Below are 18,302 nucleotides of genomic sequence, written 5' to 3' on the forward strand. Positions count from 1 at the left end.
GGGGGGAAAGTTACCGTTGGCGTAGTCAAAGTCCGGTCCTGGGTCAATAGCCTGGAAACAGTTCCGAAGGAGCGGGGCGAGGTCTGAAGCAGGAAGCCGGGCGGGGACAGGAACACTGGAGGAACAGGACTGGATGCTGGCCGAAACAGCTCTTAATCGACGTTGCTCCCGCAACCTGGGACCGAGCTGACTGGCCTTTATCTTCTCTGTGGCCAGGGGTGGTCCCGGCCCCCAGGAGACCCGCCTCTCCTGGCCTTAAGGCGAGCACTCCTCCTGGGAGAAACCAGTTCCCTCCGCCTCTCTGCCCTGAGCCTCTGCAGTTCAGGAGAGGCTGAAGGGTTACTGGGCCCAGGGGGAGACTCACCTGCAGGCACTGAGTCCTCAACCACCTCTGGAGCCAGAGTGGATTCACCTGGTGCCTGCTCCTGAGGATCCGGCACAGGAGCAGGCGCTTCAGATCCAAGGCCCTGCCCCAGTTCAGCTGGCCCTGGAGGCGGGGACTCCTGTGCAGGCTGGGATTCCTCTGGTTCAGCCTCTGTATCGGAATCCCAGGCCATCACAGGAGGAATGGTTGGAGGCAGAAGCAGCAACAGGCTTTAGTGAGCAAGATGACCCAGGTGCAGAAAGCAGTTCAGACTCAGGTGATGAAGCAGGGGGGGGGGGGCAAAAGCATCCCAGAAGCTTGCCGCTCCTGCTGTACTAAGCTCCCTGCCTTTGTCTCCAAGGACATGGACGGCTATGTATGTAGCAGAACAAAGGGCACAGATTCCCACCCAGCCCTTCCCTCCAGTGTAGGCTGCTTGGAAAACAGGAGACTTGGGGAGGGGGAAACATGAGGGCAGAGACCTACATTCCCGGCAACTGCAATGATGGGAGGCGTTGCCGAGCTGTAAAGAAACAAATACACCGCTGAACTGTGTGCCTTGTGCGCTGAGCTACACCTGAGCCAGCACATTAATTTTCCACTCGGACGTCCCCCTCAGGCACCCGGGCAGAGCCCGCCTGTCCCTGCTGCTGCTGCTCCTCAGCGCTATGAACCCTCCAGTGGTCCTTCAGCGACTTTTTCCTCCGAAACCTCTTCCCGCACTGGGCGCAGGCATAGGGCCGCTCCCCGGTGTGGGTGCGCTGGTGCTCCTGCAGGTGGTGCTTGCAGATGAAGTCCTTGCCGCACTCGGTGCAGTGGTAAGGCCTCTCTCCCGTGTGCAAGCGCAGGTGGGGCACTAGGTGCTGCTTGCGCACAAAGCCCTTCCCGCACACCGAGCACCGGTAAGGCCTCTCGCCCGTGTGGATCATGCGGTGCCGCACCAGCTCCGAGGGGCTGCTGAAAGCCGTCCCGCAGAACGAGCACTCGTACTGCTTCCGTTTCTGGTGGTTCATTTGGTGCATCTGAAGGCTCAGCAACAGGCTGAAAGTCTTGCCACAGTCCGCGCAGCGGTGCGGACGCTCCACTGCCGCTTCCGGCGTGCCCCTGGCCGAGGGAGAGCCAGGGTGCCTCCCGTTGCGGGCGCCGCGGAGGCCGGGGAGGGGCCGGCTCTCGCCGATGGTGCCGTTCAAAATGGGCGCCACCGAGCCCCCGGGGAGGAAGAGCAGGAGGGGTGGGTTGGCGGGGTCTTCCTCGCTCTGCGCTTCCTCCGGGTGCGGCTGGGCTCTAGCGTTAGCTGGGTGGCAAGGAAGAGAGAGGAAAGGGTTTGGTGTAACCATCGTATTGAAAGTTTTTTAGCGTATTATTAAACTCTCTATATTCATCTCTCTATATTGGACAAACAGGCCAAACCTTACGCCAAAGGATAAACAGACATAAATCTGACATCAGGAATCACAAGACAGAGAAACCAGTAGGAGAACATTTCAATCTCCCAGGACATTCTATACAAGATCTCAAAGTAGCTGTTCTATTACAAAGGAATTTCAGAAATAGACTGGAAAGAGAAGCTGCTGAATTGCAACTTATTATCAAACTTAAAACCATGGAGAGACCTGGTCTGAACAAAGACATTGGATTCTTATCTCATTATACATGAGAAAGCCATTTTTCACCTTCTCACCCCTTGCTTTTTCCTGTAAGACCTATTGCAGTCGTTAAGAGTCGTCAACAGGCTCATCACAGCTATCTGCCAATCACCCATTCCCACCACCCTTCTGAGTAATACCCCTCCCCACCTTCTCACTATATAGAAGGGTCTGGTGACTTCTGTTTCAGTGTATCTGAAGAAGTGTGCATGCACACGAAAGCTCATACCTAGAACTAACTTAGTTGGTCTTTAAGGTGCTACTGGAAGGATTTTTTTTATTTTGTTTTTATTAAACACTGACATTGAAACTCTTTCCCTTTCCTCCTGTGCGCAGCCAGGGGGTGATGGAGGGGGGGCAGAATTCAAAAATCAAACAGATAATCCCCAGGGCTAGCTGACTGAATTGGTCCTACCTGGGCCAGTGAGGAGGCCAGGGGAGAATTAACTGTGGGGTCTCAGAGCGGGTGATCTTCATAAAAGGGGAGGGGGAGGGAAGAGAAGGGAAATAAAAGATCAGGCTGAATCCAAATTAAAGGCCAGGTGGAATAGCTCTGTCTTAAGGCCCTGTGGAAGGAAGTTAAATCCTGCAGGGCCCTGGTCTCCTGGGACAGAGCATTCCACCAAGTCGGAGCCATCACTGAAAAGGCCCTTGCCTTGGTGGAGGATAGTCTGACTTCCTTAGGGCCCGGGACCTCTAAACTATGGTTGTTCAAGGACCTTAAGGTCATCTGCGGGGCAGACCAGGAGAGGCGGTCCCGTAAATACGAGGTCCCTAAGCCACAAAGGGCTTTAAAGGTCAAAACCAGCACCTTGAACCTGACCCGGTACCGGGAGCCAGTGCAACTAACCTCTACACCACACCGGCCCTTAACCACTCTGAGCCACGTTAGGCCCGTATGCTGGCGGAAGCTGCCCCGCTGCCCAAGGAGGCATGAGTTGTAAGGGATCCCTGAGTCATCTAGTCCAGGAGGAATCTCAACAGATGGTCCCCCATCCAATTTAACACCATGCCGAACTCTGCTTAGCGTTGCAAACATGCTGGCGGTTTGTAGCTATTTGGCCTTGCTGCCCTACTCTTGCTTAAGTCTCCTACTCACCATTACAAGCGTTTTGAGGGCTGTTTCCTCCATCCCTCCCTGCGGGAGTCTCCTCCTGTTTGACCCACGAAACTGCATCCGACTTGGAAGCCGGTGACCCTGTCGAGAGCGAGGAGGAAAGGGAGATTTATTTATTTTTAAAAAATCATTTTTATTAATTTTCCAATAAAAAACATCCAATCATAATCCAATTAAAATAAAAAATAAAATAAAAAAGACCAAATTATCATCCAAATTATAATGATTCATTTTTCGGGACTTCCTATAGTCTGGATCTCTGAAGCCTACCGTATGTTTTGCTCTACAAGACTCACTTTTTTCCCTCCTAAAAAGTAAGGGGGAATGTGTGTGCGTCTTATGGAGCGAATGCAGGCTGCGCAGCTATCCCAGAAGCCAGAACAGTGAGAGGGATTGCTGCTTTCACTGCACAGCGATCCCTCTTGCTGTTCTGGCTTCTGAGATTCAGAATATTTTTTTTCTTGTTTTCCTCCTCCAAAAACTAGGTGCGTCTTGGGGTCCGGTGCGTCTTGTAGAGCGAAAAATATGGTATCTCCAAATCTCAGTCCTGCCTCTCCTCCTTCTTTCCATATTTTCCACATCTCGATTTTAACACTTTGGGAAAGGGAGATTGAAGTTGCTTTGGAAGCCAGCTTCCCCCGTTGCTCTGCCCGGATCAAATAGATCAATAAACACCCACCCATGTCATCCCCCATACTGAGCTGCTAGATTACTGCCTTCTTAACCACTGGACCCACCCTTGGTCTCGCCCGCTCCGTTCGCCAGAGCCCGTCTTCGCATGCAGGACAAGCCCCTAACTCACCGAGGGCTTGAGACCCATCGGCTCCCCTCACCTGGTTTAGCCGGACATTTGGTCATTTCCCAAGTTGTTTACACTGTCACATGCTGACAGCTTCTAGAAGCCCCAGGTGAGAGCTTGAGTGCAGATCGGGGACCAAAGGAGAAAAAACTACCCCAGAGGAGCACAACGGCATATCTCCCACCAGTGGTACTACCCCTCCCCTATGTCAGCATTTTCATTCTCCCGTTGCTGGATATGTGATTGTTACATCACATGTCTTGTGTTTACTTTCCAGGTTTGGGAAGTGGGAGAATGGAAGTCAGTCTTATCTCTTCCGCTGTGTTGTACAGTCATACCTTGGGTTACAGCCACTTCAGGTCACGTTTTTTTGGGGTTGCGCACCCGCCGAAACCCGGAAGTACCGGAACGGGTTACTTCCGGGTTTCGGCAGTTGCACATGCACAGAAGCTCCAAACCGCAACCCGCATGTGCGCAGGCGTGCCACTGCAGGTTGCAAACGTACATCCCGCATGGATCATGTTTGCAACCCGAGCGTCCACTGTACTTTTGTACTTTCTCTTTGAGAAGATGTGAGAGGACGCCATGATTGCTTTGTCCTGTATATATTGCTTAATAAATTACTTTGAATGCCACACCTAATCTACACGTCGTTTCTGCTATACTCTGCTGATATCTTCATATCTTTGGATATGTGTTGCTGGTGCGCACCGGGACTGAAGATTTATGAACATCCCGGGCTGCGCTTCATAAGGAAGACGCCCAGAGAGGTCTGTCTCGATCCGGGGGCTGCGTGTGCCCCCAGGCGTGTTCCAACACCCTAAAGCCCCAAACACCCCTGGAAGGTACCAGTTTGATAGAATTGTAGGGTTGAAAGGGACCCCGAGTCATCTACAACTCCCTGCACTACAGTATTTTTTAATTATTATTATTATTATTAATCTCTACCCCGCCCATCTGGCTGGGTTTCACCAGCCACTCTGGGCAGCTCCCAACAGAATATTAAAAACAGGATAAGACATCAAACATTAAAAACTTCCCTAAACAGGGCTGCCTTCAGATGTCTTGTAAAAGTCAGAGAGTTGTTTATTTCCTTGACATCTGATGGGAGGGCATTCCACAGGGTGGGCACCACCACCGAGAAGGCCCTCTGCCTGGTTCCCTGTAACCTCACTTCTCGCAGGGAGGGAACCGCCAAAAGACCCTCGGCACTGGACCTCAGTGTCCGGGCTAAACGATGGCGGTGGAGACACTCCTACAGGTATACTGGACCGAGGCCGTTTAGGGCTTTCAAGCTCAGCACCAACATTTTGAAATTATTTCACAAACTAAGAAATCCAATCGTCCGTGTTGCTTCCTTTTTTTTTTTGCAGCTGATGTTTAAATTATGCACCATACAGTGCAAATATACAGTTCCAAGGTTGCCCCCAGGCAGCAGGAAGATTTCTTTGAGCCATCGCAATATACATTAAAATAATGGAAAGTTTCGGCCTTGAAATGGAACTGAAATGCCCCACCCAGGTCAGTAGTTTTCAAAAAAAAAAATTGTGAATTGCTTGAAACTTCCTGGAGTGTGGAAGGTATTTGCCAGAGGTGCTGGGACCCTGGATTGAGCGCCAATGCCCACCCTGCTCTTACAGTTCTGCTGCTTGAGCTGCTTTGAATCTGGGGTGCATCCCCCGAAATCTCATCGCTCACCTGCGTTGTCTGAAGTAAAGCCCTCGTGAGTTTCTGCTTCCAAGTTGCCCCCTTGCAGTGACTCACAGGGGTTGGCTCCTTCTGCATCACTCGGTAAAGTATCCAGTCCAGAAACTGTATAATCTGTTGGGGAGCCAAGCAGCAGAGTTAAGATCCTTATTGTGCTATCACTGTTTTGTTTTCAATTCCTTTCAATATATTTAAGGAAGAAGGCACAGCACAATGACGTACAAGAATACAGAAAGAAATTAAGGAAGGCAATCCAACAGAAGTAAAATTCAACGTGCACACAAAATGCAAATTTGGGTTGTTTCAATCACAATCCCTTCACAAAGGGAAGGAATTTTCTTCAGCTGCCGAATTTAGCTGCAACATCGCCACCAATCATCTGCTACGACCCCAAGGTCTCATTCCTGGTCCATCACTGCCAGTTGAGGCTCCATGAGTGTATAATAATAATAATAATAATTTATTATTTATTCCCCGCCCATCTGGCCGGGCTTCCCCAGCCACTCTGGGCAGCTTCCAACAAAACACTAAAATACAATAACCTATTAAACATTAAAAGCTTTCCTAAACAGGGCTGCCTTCAGATGTCTTCTAAAAGTCTGGTAGTTGTTTTTCTCTTTGACATCTGGTGGGAGGGCGTTCCACAGGGCGGGTGCCACTACCGAGAAGGCACCCGCCCTGTGGAATGTGTGAAATTAATCATTTTTGCCAAAAAATGCATTAATTTAGAATTCTGAGTAAAGTGGCCTTTTTCATGTGTTCATGGAAGTGGGGTTATTATTGGATGGTTTTTGTTTTATTATGTATTTTGTGTACAGTGGTAGCTTGGAAGTCAAACAGCTTACTTCCCAAACATTTTGGCTCCTGAACGTCGCAAACCCGGAAGAGAGTGTTTCGGTTTGCGAACTGTTTTTGGAAGCCAAATGTCCGATGGGGCTTCCGTGGCTTCCGATTGGCTGCAGGAGCTTCCTGCAGCCAATCGGAAGCCACGCTTTGGTTTTCAAACGTTTTGGAAATCGAACGGACTTCCAGAACAGATTCCATTCGACTTCCAAGGTACGACTGTAATCATTTTGTATTTTTATACTGCGAACCACCCTGTAATACTGAAGTGTAATTATTATTATTATTATTATTATTATTATTATCCCGCCCATCTGGCTGTGCTTCCCAAGCTATTCTGGGCATCTTACAGCCTATCTAAAAACATAATAAAAACATCAAACACTTAAGAACCTCCCGATACAGGGCTGCCTCCAGATGTCTTCTAAAAGTTATGTAATTCTTTTATCTCCTTGACATCTGAAAGGAGGGCATTTCACAGGGATTATTATTATTTTACTGCCCATTCATTCAGTTCGGAGAGGTCCTTTCTTCATCTCTTTAATGACGCTGGACGATTTAGCCTCATGAGCAAACCTCCCTGCTCACCTCTAACTCTGGGTTAGTTTATGAACAAGTTAGCGAGAATCCTGGGAGTTGCAGTCCAAGGACACATCTGGGAAGCCCTGGCTGAAGAGCTGCTCTGTGGAACATAAACATAGCAGAATCCCTTCCCAGTGGGGCATGCCTGAGATCAAGTGGCAGGGAGTTCCAAAGTCTAGGTGCTGACCTTTACAGCCCTAAACGGCCTCGGTCCAGTATACCTGAAGGAGCGTCTCCACCCCCATCGTTCAGCCAGGACACTGAGGTCCAGCGCCGAGGGCCTTCTGGCGGTTCCCTCCCTGCGAGAAGCCAAGCTACTGGGAACCAGGCCAGAGGGCCTTCTCGGTGGTGGCGCCCGCCCTGTGGAAAGCCCTCCCACCAGATGTCAAAGAAATAAACAACTATCTGACATTCAGAAGACATCTGAAGGCAGCCCTGTTTAGGGAAGATTTTAATGTTTAGTAGGTTATTGTATTTTGGTGTTTTGTTGGAAGCCGCCCAGAGTGGCTGGGGAAACCCAGCCAGATGAGCAGGGTATAAATAATAATTTGCTATTATTATTATTATTATTATTATTATTATTATTATTATTATTATCAGGCGCTGCCACACTAAAATATCTGAGTTCTTATAGATGCAGAAAGCGAGTATTGTGTGGTCCCTATAGTAGTCTCTCTCAGATGGACATTTTGGGCAGGGTGGTAGGGTTAGAGGAAAAATAGGATGCCTGTGGGATACCTGGGCTTCTCAGACCCACTTACGCCATATCCCATAGAATCAGTTTCCCTTTGGCTGTACTGAATCTCAGCCTATATGTTCACATTAACGCGCAATGTGGAGACGCCTTCCTCAGTTGACTGGAGGATGGTGCCGACAACGCCAAGGTTGCAGGTTCGAAGCTGCAAGGTCCTGCATTGCAGGGGGTTGGACTAGATGACCGTTGGGTCCCTTCCAACGCTACAATTCTACGAGATAAATATAAGCAGAGAGATAGAGCTACGCAGCAGCCAGGAAAGGAAGCCTCGATACGGATAACCTAAAAAGGGAACAAGCCTCTTGTTATGACATGGGAGAATGGCTGTTGTGGTGCTTTCAACATACTCACAGTTGCAGGTGCTTTGACAGAGGGCTCCGTCCTGGCCATTGCCCTTGGTACACAATTCCTCCTCCTGCTTAATCCACGAAATAATATCTGTCCTGGAAATGGAAGATTCTGTTTCTGGGAGATATGAGAGAGAGAGAGAGAGAGAGAGAAGTTTGACCTTTCCTATGTATTCCTGGTTTATCTGAAATCTCAAAGATCAGCCTGCTTGTTCCCTCTTGGGCAAAACAAAGGCGGCATTTTTTCATCTACGCCAAGCTAAGCAGTTGGCTCCTTACCTCTCTCGCCCTGACCTAGCCGCTGTGATCCAGGCTACTGTCACCTCCAGACTGGATTATTGTAACTCGCTCTACGTGGGGCTGCCCTTGAGAATGACCCAGAAACTCCAGCGGGTGCAGAATGCCGCAGCGAGACTCCTTACGGGGTCCTCACCGTGAGATCGCATTCACCCGGTGCTATACCAGCTGCACTGGCTCCCGGTGGAGTACAGGATCAGGTTCAAGGTGCTGGTTTTAACCTTTAAAGCCCTATGCAGCCTAGGACCCTCGTACCTACGGGACTGCCTCTCCTGGTATGTCCCACGGAGGACCTTAAAAGTAAAGGGACCCCTGGCTGACTCTGGGGTTGCAGCACTCATCTCGCTTTATTGGCCGAGGGAGCTGGCGTACAGCTTCCAGGTCATGTGGCCAGCATGACTAAGTCGCTTCTGGGGAACCAGAACAGTGCATGGAAACGCCGTTCACCTTCCTGCCAGAGTGGTACCTATTTATCTACTTGCACTTTGACATGCTTTCGAACTGCTAGGTTGGCAGGAGCAGGGACCGAGCAACGGGAGCTCACCCCATTGCGGGGATTTGAACCACCAACCGTCTGATCAGCAAATCCTAGGCTCTGTGGTTTAACCCACAGTGCCACCCGCGTCCCCAGAGGACCTTATGGTCTTCAAATAAAAGCATTTTGGAGGTCCCAAGCCGCAAGGTGGTTAGATTGGTCTCAACTAGGCCAGGGCCTTTTCAGTACTGGCCCCAGTGCAGAACTGGGGGAGTGCAAGGGGGAGAACTTAAAAGTTCTTGCCACGTCGTGTGGATCTGGTGCAAAGAGAGCTTTTAAGTTCTTCTCCTTGCATGCATTTAACTTGCACCACTCCAGCCAGCCTCCTAAACAAAGCGGCAATTCTGCAAGTTAAATGCAGGGAAGGTTTTTTGTGTGTGACCTTTCTGGGACACAAGCCTGGGCTGTGTGCCGGGAGGTTCTGGGCTGCCCAGGCAGCAAGACCCACGGCCCTTCTCGGCCTCACTGAGGTGGTCTAAAGGAAAGCAGAGCAAGACGTTGGGCACCTGATGTGATCATACTGCATTAAAGACCTACTTAGCGCGGTTCTTAAAAAGGAACGTGGGTGGCGCTGTGGGTTAAACCACAGAGCCTAGGACTTGCCGATCAGAAGGTTGGCGTTTCGAATCCCCACAATGACGGGGTGAGCTCCCGTTGCTCGGTCCCTGCTCCTGCCAACCTAGCAGTTCAAAAGCATGTCAAAGTGCAAGTAGATAAATAGGTAAAACTCCGGTGGGAAGGTAAACGGCGTTTCCGTGCGCTGCTCTGGTTTGCCAGAAGCGGCTTAGTCATGCTGGCCACATGACCCAGAAGCTGTCCGCTGGCTCCCTCGGCCAATAAAGCTAGGTGAGTGTCACAACCCCAGAGTCGGTCACAACTGGACCTAATGGTCAGGGGTCCCTTTACTTTTTAGGGCAGTTCTTGGGGTGAACGAGGGGTAGGGCTGTAAAATAGGGGTCAGGGTTGCTAGCAGCCCCCAATATTTGCCCTGCTCTGCTCCCAACGTAATATCTCCTTTAAGTGAAGTATTTCCAGAAACTGGTTACTCCCTTCCATCTACACATGAGCAGCAAAACGTTACTGCTGGAAGATCCCAAAAGGGGAACAGCAATTTCCCCTGGGATGCTTTGGAAAAGACAGAATCACACGCAAACACACACAAAATACACAGCAATTCTCATTTTAAAACTTGATACCTGTTTTGGAATCGGACGGAGGTTCCTGAGCACGTCCTTCTGAGTTTTTCTGGCCCAGACTGTGAGCAGCACCTTCTTGCGCAGTACAGGTGAAATTTTCCAGTTTAGAAACGGAAACATCTGGTCAAAGGAGATGGGGAAGAGAGAACACTGTCGTTACGGAGATCGCATTAAAGGGCAGTGTTTTATTTTTAAGAAAGGCCCGTCCTAAATTATAATTACCGATTCCATTTACGATTCCTCTCAAAGCAATCTCACGGTATGATGAAGCATATATGCAACCATGGCATAGAGTTAAAGCAGTTAGAAACAATTACATATATAATAATTGTCAGGGCTGCCTCTAGGTCCCAGCTCACAGAGGACCAACGCCAGGCTGATATTATGTACAAAAGTCTTTATTGAAGTATAATTTCCATTTTAAAGCCAGAGCGTGCAGCCCTACGTCTAGACTCTAGATCGGCGAAGTCCCCTCTGAGTCTCCGCCCCTTCCACACCAGTTTAAGATCCTGGCCCGGCTCCACCTCCTGCGCTGTTCCTTCCTCCTCTGGGTCCTTCTGCCCCCTGGGGTTTCCTCCTTCCTGGACTCTTCTGACGCTGACCCCCCTGAGTCTTGCCCTTCCTTCCGGCGGGCTTTAGGACCTGGCTCCCTATCCGGGCTACCTGCTGTGCCGCTCGCCTGTACATTTGAACTTGGCGCGCGCGCCCAGCCGGTGACTTTCCTCTTGACCGTTTCCCCGCTCTCCGATGGAGGCGTGGCCAATCCTGACTCATCTCCTCCCTCTGGTGGTGGGAAGACTGGTCCCGATGCCTGGGACTCCTCCCCGCCACTACGCTCTGGTGGGGAAGCTGGTCCTGATTTCCAACTGCTGCTCAGGGAGTCCCTGCTGGCCCCTTCCTTCTGGGGTTTCCCCCTTGGCACCCCCCTTGCCCTGGCCATCGGCGCTCCTCTCTGTGAATCTTCTGATTCGCTGGAGAGACTCGTGGAATCTCTCTGACCACTGTCACTGCCTACACCCCCCTCGTATTCCTCCTCCTCACTCTCCATTTGCTCCTTCTCCTGTGTCTCTGCTCCTGAACCCCTGATAATAATAATTTTTTATTTATACCCCGCCCTTCCCGGTTCAGAAAACCGGGCTCAGAGAGGCTAACACTTAATTGATACAACAAAAAACAGCATAAAATACAGTATAAAACATGAATAATGATGAATTCAGAATTCAAAAATCAATTTAAGGGGAAAATCCATCCAATAAACATTAGATGATCACCAGGGCTAGCTGGCTAAATGAGTCCTATTTGGGCCAGCGAGGAGACCAGGGGAGAATTAGCTGTGGGGTCTCAGAGCGGGTAATCTTCCTAAAAAGGGGGAGGGAATGAAGGGGAATAAAAGATCAGGCTAAGTTCAAATTGGAAGCCAGGTGGAATAGCTCTGTCTTACAGGCCCTGTGGAAGGAATAAATGCCAATTCCAAAACTAGCTGGGATAGAAGTCTCGGCTGAGGAGGCCTGTTGAAAGAGGAGAGCATTCCGACAGGTGCCGAAAGGTTAATAGAGACAGTGCCCGTCTGATACGTAACAGCAGGGAGTTCCAAAGGGAACTCTAAACAACTTTAGGAATGCAAGAGGATGGAGTGAAGTCCCTGGTTCATTCAGGATGGCCTAGCCAGGGTGAACCACCCTAGAATCGTCGGATGAAAGGCAGTATAAAAATTTTAATAATAATAATAAACCCCATATTCATGGCATGAGAACCAGCTATGACCTCCCAGGGAAGCTTAGGGGTATTTTGGCCCATTGATTTATTTCATTTATTTCATTCAAGGTTTCTCTCGTTTCCCCATCTTATCCTCAAAACAGCCCGGCTGAGAGGTAGGTTGGGCTGAGAGACAGTGGCTGGCCCTAAGTCGCCCAGTGAGCCTCATGGCAAAGCAGGGAGATTCGAACCCCGGACTCCCAGGGTCTAGTCCGATGCTCTAACCACTACACCACACTGTTGCCACCGCGAAAGGGATCCCACGGAGAGCCGGCCCTGCTCCTTACCGAGGGAGATCAGAGACTCTCCATTCCCCTTGGCCACGTTTTTGTACAACTCCTTCTGCCAATCTTCTAGCCTTTCCCACTTCTCCCGGGAAAAGGGAGCTGAGCCGTCGCCAAAAGCCGCTGAGACCTGGGGGATAGCAAGAAACAGAGACGTCAGCAAGTTGCAAAACAGCTTTCCGGAGTTCGAAGCGCAAAGTGCATTTTTAAAAAACGACAAAAGCAGGAATTGAAAACCATCCAGTTCAAGTCGTGCGACGTTGAAAGGACCCCCCATTTTCTGAAAACTTATTTGATCAGGGTGTTTCGGGACCCGCACATTTTGTTAATAGTCTATGCCCTGAAGTGCTTTGCTAAGTAGCCTACATGTGAAGAGAGGCAAAAAAGGTTTGGAGCCACTGACTTGGACCGTATTAAGAAAGTGTCAAGGATATTTGTGCAGGGAAAACTCAGCAGGCAACCCAGTCAGAAGGGCAGGGGGGTAATAATAATAATAATAATAATAATAATAATAATAATAATAATTTATTTATTTATTTATTTATACCCCACCCATCTGGCTGGGTTTCCCCAGCCACTTTGGGCAGCTTCCAACAGAATATTAAAATACAATAGTCTATTAAACATTAAAAGCTTCCCTAAACAGGGTACAAATAATAAAATTATTACACTTTTGCTCTGAGAATGTGGCGTAATTTCTACACGTGCGGGAAATACCTCTCTATGAGCCTGTATAATTCTTAGGCCTGTGGGATCCCCAGCTGCCTTAAACATCACAAAATCCACCAGCGTCTGTTTTTATTGTAAATTCAAAGCTTGCTGATGATTTTAGCACTGGTTCTTCATAGAATCGTACAATTGGAAGGGATCCTGAACGTCATTCAGTCCAATCCCCGGCCACGCAGGAATCTCAACTCAAGCGTCCGAGACAGATGGCCATTCAGCCTTTTTATTCATTTATATTTTAGTTTCTTAGCACAAGAAGGGCTAACTTGTTTAGAAATAAACATTTGCACCATGCTTTCCTGCCGGACAGCCGCCCAGTACTGAAGGCACAACCCAACAAACAGCGCAATATAGATAGCTAGTTATCAGAATCGACGAATAATTTTGTTATGTACCGAGTTGAATAGGATCCAAAATGCAGCAGTCTGATTGGTCCACAGGAGCCACCCAATCCAGCTCCAGGTGGAAGTGAATCCACAACCTGATTGGCCTACAAGAGAATCCCGGAACTAGCCAATCACGTGGGGCCCATTGTGTAAATAATGTATATAAAGCAGACATTCTGGAGGAAATTCCATTCCTCCTCACTACTATGAGCTGAATAAAGAGCATGAAATCCACTCTCGCTTCCGAGTATATTTCAAATTTCAAGAAAAATGGTTCAGAAAACGTAAGCAGTCTTGGGTCCTGGGTTCGAGTCCTGATTTGGGCAAAAGATTCCTGCATTGCAGGGGGTTGGAATAGATGATCCACGGGGTCCGTTCCTATGATTCTGCGTGCCGTGAGCCAGTGGTGTAGCGTGGGGGGTGCGGGGGGTGCCAGCCGCACCGGGTGCAACATCTGGGGGGGCGCGCTCGCCACCTCTGGAGTCGCCAAAGAGCCTCGGGCGCAGGCTGTAGCAGAGCTCCATGTCTCGAGGAACCGACGAGCTGTGTGCGCGTCCAGGCTGAAGGCTTCCAGCAGGCAGCGGCTCTCAGCGCTCGCCGCGGTCCCCGTGTGTCAGGACCGCGGAGGGCGCGCCAGGCAGCCCCTCCTCACAGCCCCGCCGCCGCTGCTGATGCTGCAGCAGCTGCTGGGCCATGTTGCATTTTCCTCGCCTCTCTGCCCTCCTCCTCCTCCGGGCAAGCGGCGTCGTTTGGGCGCCAGCGCCAGCGGCAACTCGCCTCAGATCACCTGACACGGACCCGCCGCCAACGCCGTGGCTACCTTACCGTAAATACCCCAGCCCAGGCAGCAGCAAGAAGAAGCTGGCAGTGGCGGCAGGTTAGGGGTTAGGGGCGCAAATTACTTGCCTTGCCCATGGTTAGGGGGCGCAAATTACTTGCCTTGCCCCGGGTTAGGGGGCGCAAATTACTTGCCTTGCCCCGGGTGCTGACAACCCACGCTACACCGCTGCCGTGAGCTCCTTAGAGGAGAGCTGAGGTGTGAATGCAATAAATAAAATCACAGCCTGATCCTTGGCAGAGCTACTACTGCAGACGTCCCCAATTCTGTCCTTACCTTAGAAGCTCCTGCAGCTGTGTTCATGGGGACCTTCAGAAACCAGAAGTTCCCGTTCTTCAGGAGGTCTTCCATGGTCTCCAGCCGCTTCTGCAGCTGCCCGTACTCCTGGAGGAGAGTCTCCAGGGCTGACCACCGGCTGTCCAGCTGGCCCCCCAGCTCGGCCACAGCCTTCTCGCAGTCCCCAAATCTCTTCTCGGCCTTCTCGGACCTCTGCTCCAGGCTGAGGAGCCGAAGGGCCTGAGCCTCCACCGTCCGCTCCACCGCCTGGACAGCCCCAACCACCGTCCACAGAGAAATCGTGGCCGTCTGCGCCTCTTTGAGGAAGGCAGCGTCCACGACAGGAGCAGCCGGGACTTCTGAACTCCACCTTGAAGACTGTTCCCAAATCAAGGATGGAAGGAAATAAAAAAAATATATGGCCCAGTAGCACCTTAGAGACCAACTATGTTGGTGACACCCAGAACAAACTTAGTTGGTCTCTTAGTCAGTCAGTCAGTTTTATTGCACATAGCCAAAGGCTGCCGCAGTGTACACAGAGTCATTCAACAATTAAAAGAAAATATACAGTGGTGCCTCGCAAAACGAAAAGAATCCGTTCCGCGAGTCTCTTCGTCTAGCGGTTTTTTCGTCTTGCAAAGCAAGCCCATTGACGGCTTAGCAGATTAGCGCTATTAGCGGTTTAGCGGCTTTTATCGGCTTAGCGGATAAGCGGCTTAGCGGCTTAGAAAAAGGGGGGGACAAGGGGAAAAAAACCGCAGGAACTCGCAAGACATTTTCGTCTTGCGAAGCAAGCCCATAGGAAATTCGTTTTGCGAAGCGCCTCCAAAACGGAAAACTCTTTCGTCTAGCGGGTTTTCCGTCTTGCGAGGCATTCGTCTTGCGGGGCACCACTGTACTGGATTGATACAAAGTACTTGAAACATTTATATTATCAAAACATTACCTACTCTAAAGAGAGCTATAAAAGTGCCTTAATATACAAGTTAAGACATTAAACAATAAAATTATCATATGGCCACTAATATATTTTAAAATAATGTTAATTAATACAATGTGCAATTATATTCAGAGTTTGGGGATAAAGATAGACTATAGCCTGATGTAGATAGGGTCAAATAAATTCATCTTCTTTACAGTCGGTGGCTACCTTGGATATAATATTTGCTCTAATTTTCCTAGCAGCAGTTGCAAAGAGTGCTACAGGCCAGGTCACATACTTATCTGTGACTGCGAGGAGATATAAAATCATGTCAGAGGGGTTCCAGAACAAACTCACTTGGTCTCTTAGGTGCTACTGGAATTTTTTAAAAAATCTATTTTGACTGCATCAGACCAACACGGCTACCTACCTGAATCAAGGATGGAAGGAGTGAGGGGATGGTCTCTTAACTCACCAAGGCAGTCCTTGCCAACCGGGTGCCGTCAAGTTGTTGTGGACTACAACTCCCATCAGCCCATGGCCGGACAGCACCCGGTTGGCAAGATCTGCAGCAAAACATCAGGTGAAAGGAAAATCACGCAGTTGTCAACTATGGAACTCACTTCCACAAGAGGCACTGGTGGAGTCCAGCTTTACAGTGGAACCTTGGTTCTCGAACGGCTTAGCTGACAAACAAATTGGCTCCCGAATGCCGAAAACCCGGAAGTAAGTGTTCCGGTTTTCAAATGTTTTTCGGAAGCCGAACGTCCCATGCGGCTGTCGGCTATTGTTTCCAGGGCGCCTGCTCCAATCAGAAGCCGCATCTTGGTTTTTTAACGTTTCGGGAGTTGAATGGACTTCTGGAACGGATTAAGTTTGAGAACCGATGTTCGACTGTATTGATCTCTTTATCTGTTTATTAAATTTGTACGGCGCCTTTCACACAAAGAGCTCAGGGCTGTCCGCAGCATAGAAATACAAGATGAAAACACATCATACGTAATAAAAACCAGTTGGCATCAGTCTGTTTTGGAAGAGGGTGAGGTCAAACTGTTGGGAGAGTTACAGCACCTGCTGCAGCTGTAGAAACCAACAGGGCAGAGAGGTGTTTTTGTCTCTTTAAAAGAGGATTCGGCAATTTCAGAGAGGAGAGGCTTATCGACAGTCACTAGCCATGATGGCTCTGTCCTGTCGCCACAGCTGGAGTCAGAGATGCTTCTGAATCCTAGTTATAGGAAACCGCAGGTGGAGAGAGTTACTCTTGTGCTCAGATTCTGCTTTTGGGTTTCCCAAAAGAGGCATCTGGCCGGCGACGGTGAGGACTGCTGTACTAGAGTGGGCATTCCTGCAGGCTGCCCCTAATAATAATAATAATAATAATAATAATAATAATAATAATAATATTTTTTTATTTATACCCTGCCCTTCCCGGTTCAAAAACCGGGCTCAGAAAAATAGAAACAATTAAAAAACACAGCGAACCTTCCCATAACTTATCTTTCATTTACTTGTTTCCTTGACCTCCTCGCACCTCCCTTTTTTGTATTCTAGTTCAGTTAGCTATTTCAGCAAATCCTTTCCATTTTTCCCAATTTTTATCCAATTTTTTCTGTTTTTCTGTTTTTTATAAAAAAAAAAAATTCTTTCTTTTTTTCTATTCTCTTCTTTCTTTATTGTGATGTGTTGTTAAGTTTTTGTTTCACTTGGAATTATCTAACATTTAAAACTTTAATAAATATTATTTAAAAACAAAAACAAAAACAAAAACCGGGCTCAGGGCAGCTAACAACAAATTTAAAACACTTAATTATAAAAGCAGCATAAAATACGGTATAAAAATATTAATAACAATAGCATTCAAAAATCAATTAGATAATCTCCAGGGCCACATGACCCAGAAGCTGTACACGGCCAATAAAGCGAGATGAGCGCTGCAACCCCAGAGTCGGCCACGACTGGACCTAATGGTCAGGGGTCCCTTTACCTTTACCTTTAAGCTATGTGCAAAATTAGTAACAACGATGCAAAATATCCAGGAAGCATTCAAGTTTGCAAAGGCATCTGCAAACAGAGCAGTCTTATTTTTTAAAATAAAGATATTTATTAAGATTTTATATAATAGAACAAACATACAACAAAAGAAAAGATACAGCAAAAAGAAAAAATATGTCACAAAGAAACAGAAAAAGACAATAAAAACATAAACAAGAAAAAAATCCAGTTTTTAACTTATTATCTATATAACCTTCTTTCTTGACTTCCTCGCATCTCCCTTTTTTTGTGTTCCCCTTTACGCAATCAAGTTCAGCAAATTCTAACCCTCTTTCAGACCTCATTTATAATTATATATTTCAACCTATTATGTCTCCAACTTTTCTTCTCTTTTCATTATCAAATTTTAGCTATTCTTTATAACTTAAACCCTTGTGCCATTTTGTTTAAGTTTGACATAATATTACTCTGGTCTTTTCCCCCTTTTCTTTTTAAGAATTTTTGCATACTCCTTTTAACTATATCACTGATGCCATATTCTCTTTAAGTCCAACATCATTTTAACATTCAAACAGAGCAGTCTTAGCCAGGTGCCTGGGACGCCTGAAAGGTCGCTGCCTTTTTTTGCAGCACCCCCTCCATGCACGTTGGTAGTGCAATATTCTGAATTATCCCCCCCCCCAACCCTTCTCCTCCCAGGGGCGGCTCAGCTACCCCCAGCAAGAGCGCACCATCCCATCCCTGCAGAACCAGCCTCACCTGGGCAGGAGGGGGCCATTCAGCCATGGTGCTGAGCCTTTGCTGGGCGCTGGGCTGGGAAAGGGGTGTGCGCGTCTCCTTGCAGAGGACCAGCGGTGCACAGGATTTGATGGATGGATGCAAAGGGAACCGGGAAGCTTGGAGAGGTTAGCTGGGAGGCAGCCTAGAAGGCGAGGG

At 48.7% G+C, this 18,302-nt stretch overlaps 1 protein-coding gene across 2 annotated transcripts; it reads right to left on the bottom strand.

The window, feature by feature from the left end:
• Positions 1–954: 954 nt before the first annotated feature.
• Positions 955–18,268, bottom strand: LOC309325965 (zinc finger protein 783-like; the record flags this gene model as incomplete). Of its 2 annotated transcripts, XM_081834398.1 has the most annotated exons (8): positions 18,126–18,268; positions 14,453–14,830; positions 12,230–12,356; positions 10,188–10,307; positions 8,164–8,271; positions 5,625–5,747; positions 3,110–3,208; positions 955–1,658 (listed from the first exon to the last, which is right to left on the bottom strand). In XM_081834398.1, the coding sequence occupies exons 1-8, from the start codon at positions 18,150–18,152 to the stop codon at positions 955–957; spliced, it is 1,686 nt and encodes a 561-aa protein (XP_081690524.1). In that variant the 5' UTR covers positions 18,153–18,268. The 2 variants fall into 2 exon arrangements, with proteins under 2 accessions (XP_081690524.1, XP_081690525.1); XM_081834399.1 differs by lacking the exon at positions 5,625–5,747.
• Positions 18,269–18,302: the final 34 nt, after the last annotated feature.

Source organism: Podarcis erhardii (genome assembly GCF_964252035.2).
Source record: "Podarcis erhardii genome assembly, chromosome: 12".
NCBI classification, from domain to species: domain Eukaryota; kingdom Metazoa; phylum Chordata; class Lepidosauria; order Squamata; family Lacertidae; genus Podarcis; species Podarcis erhardii.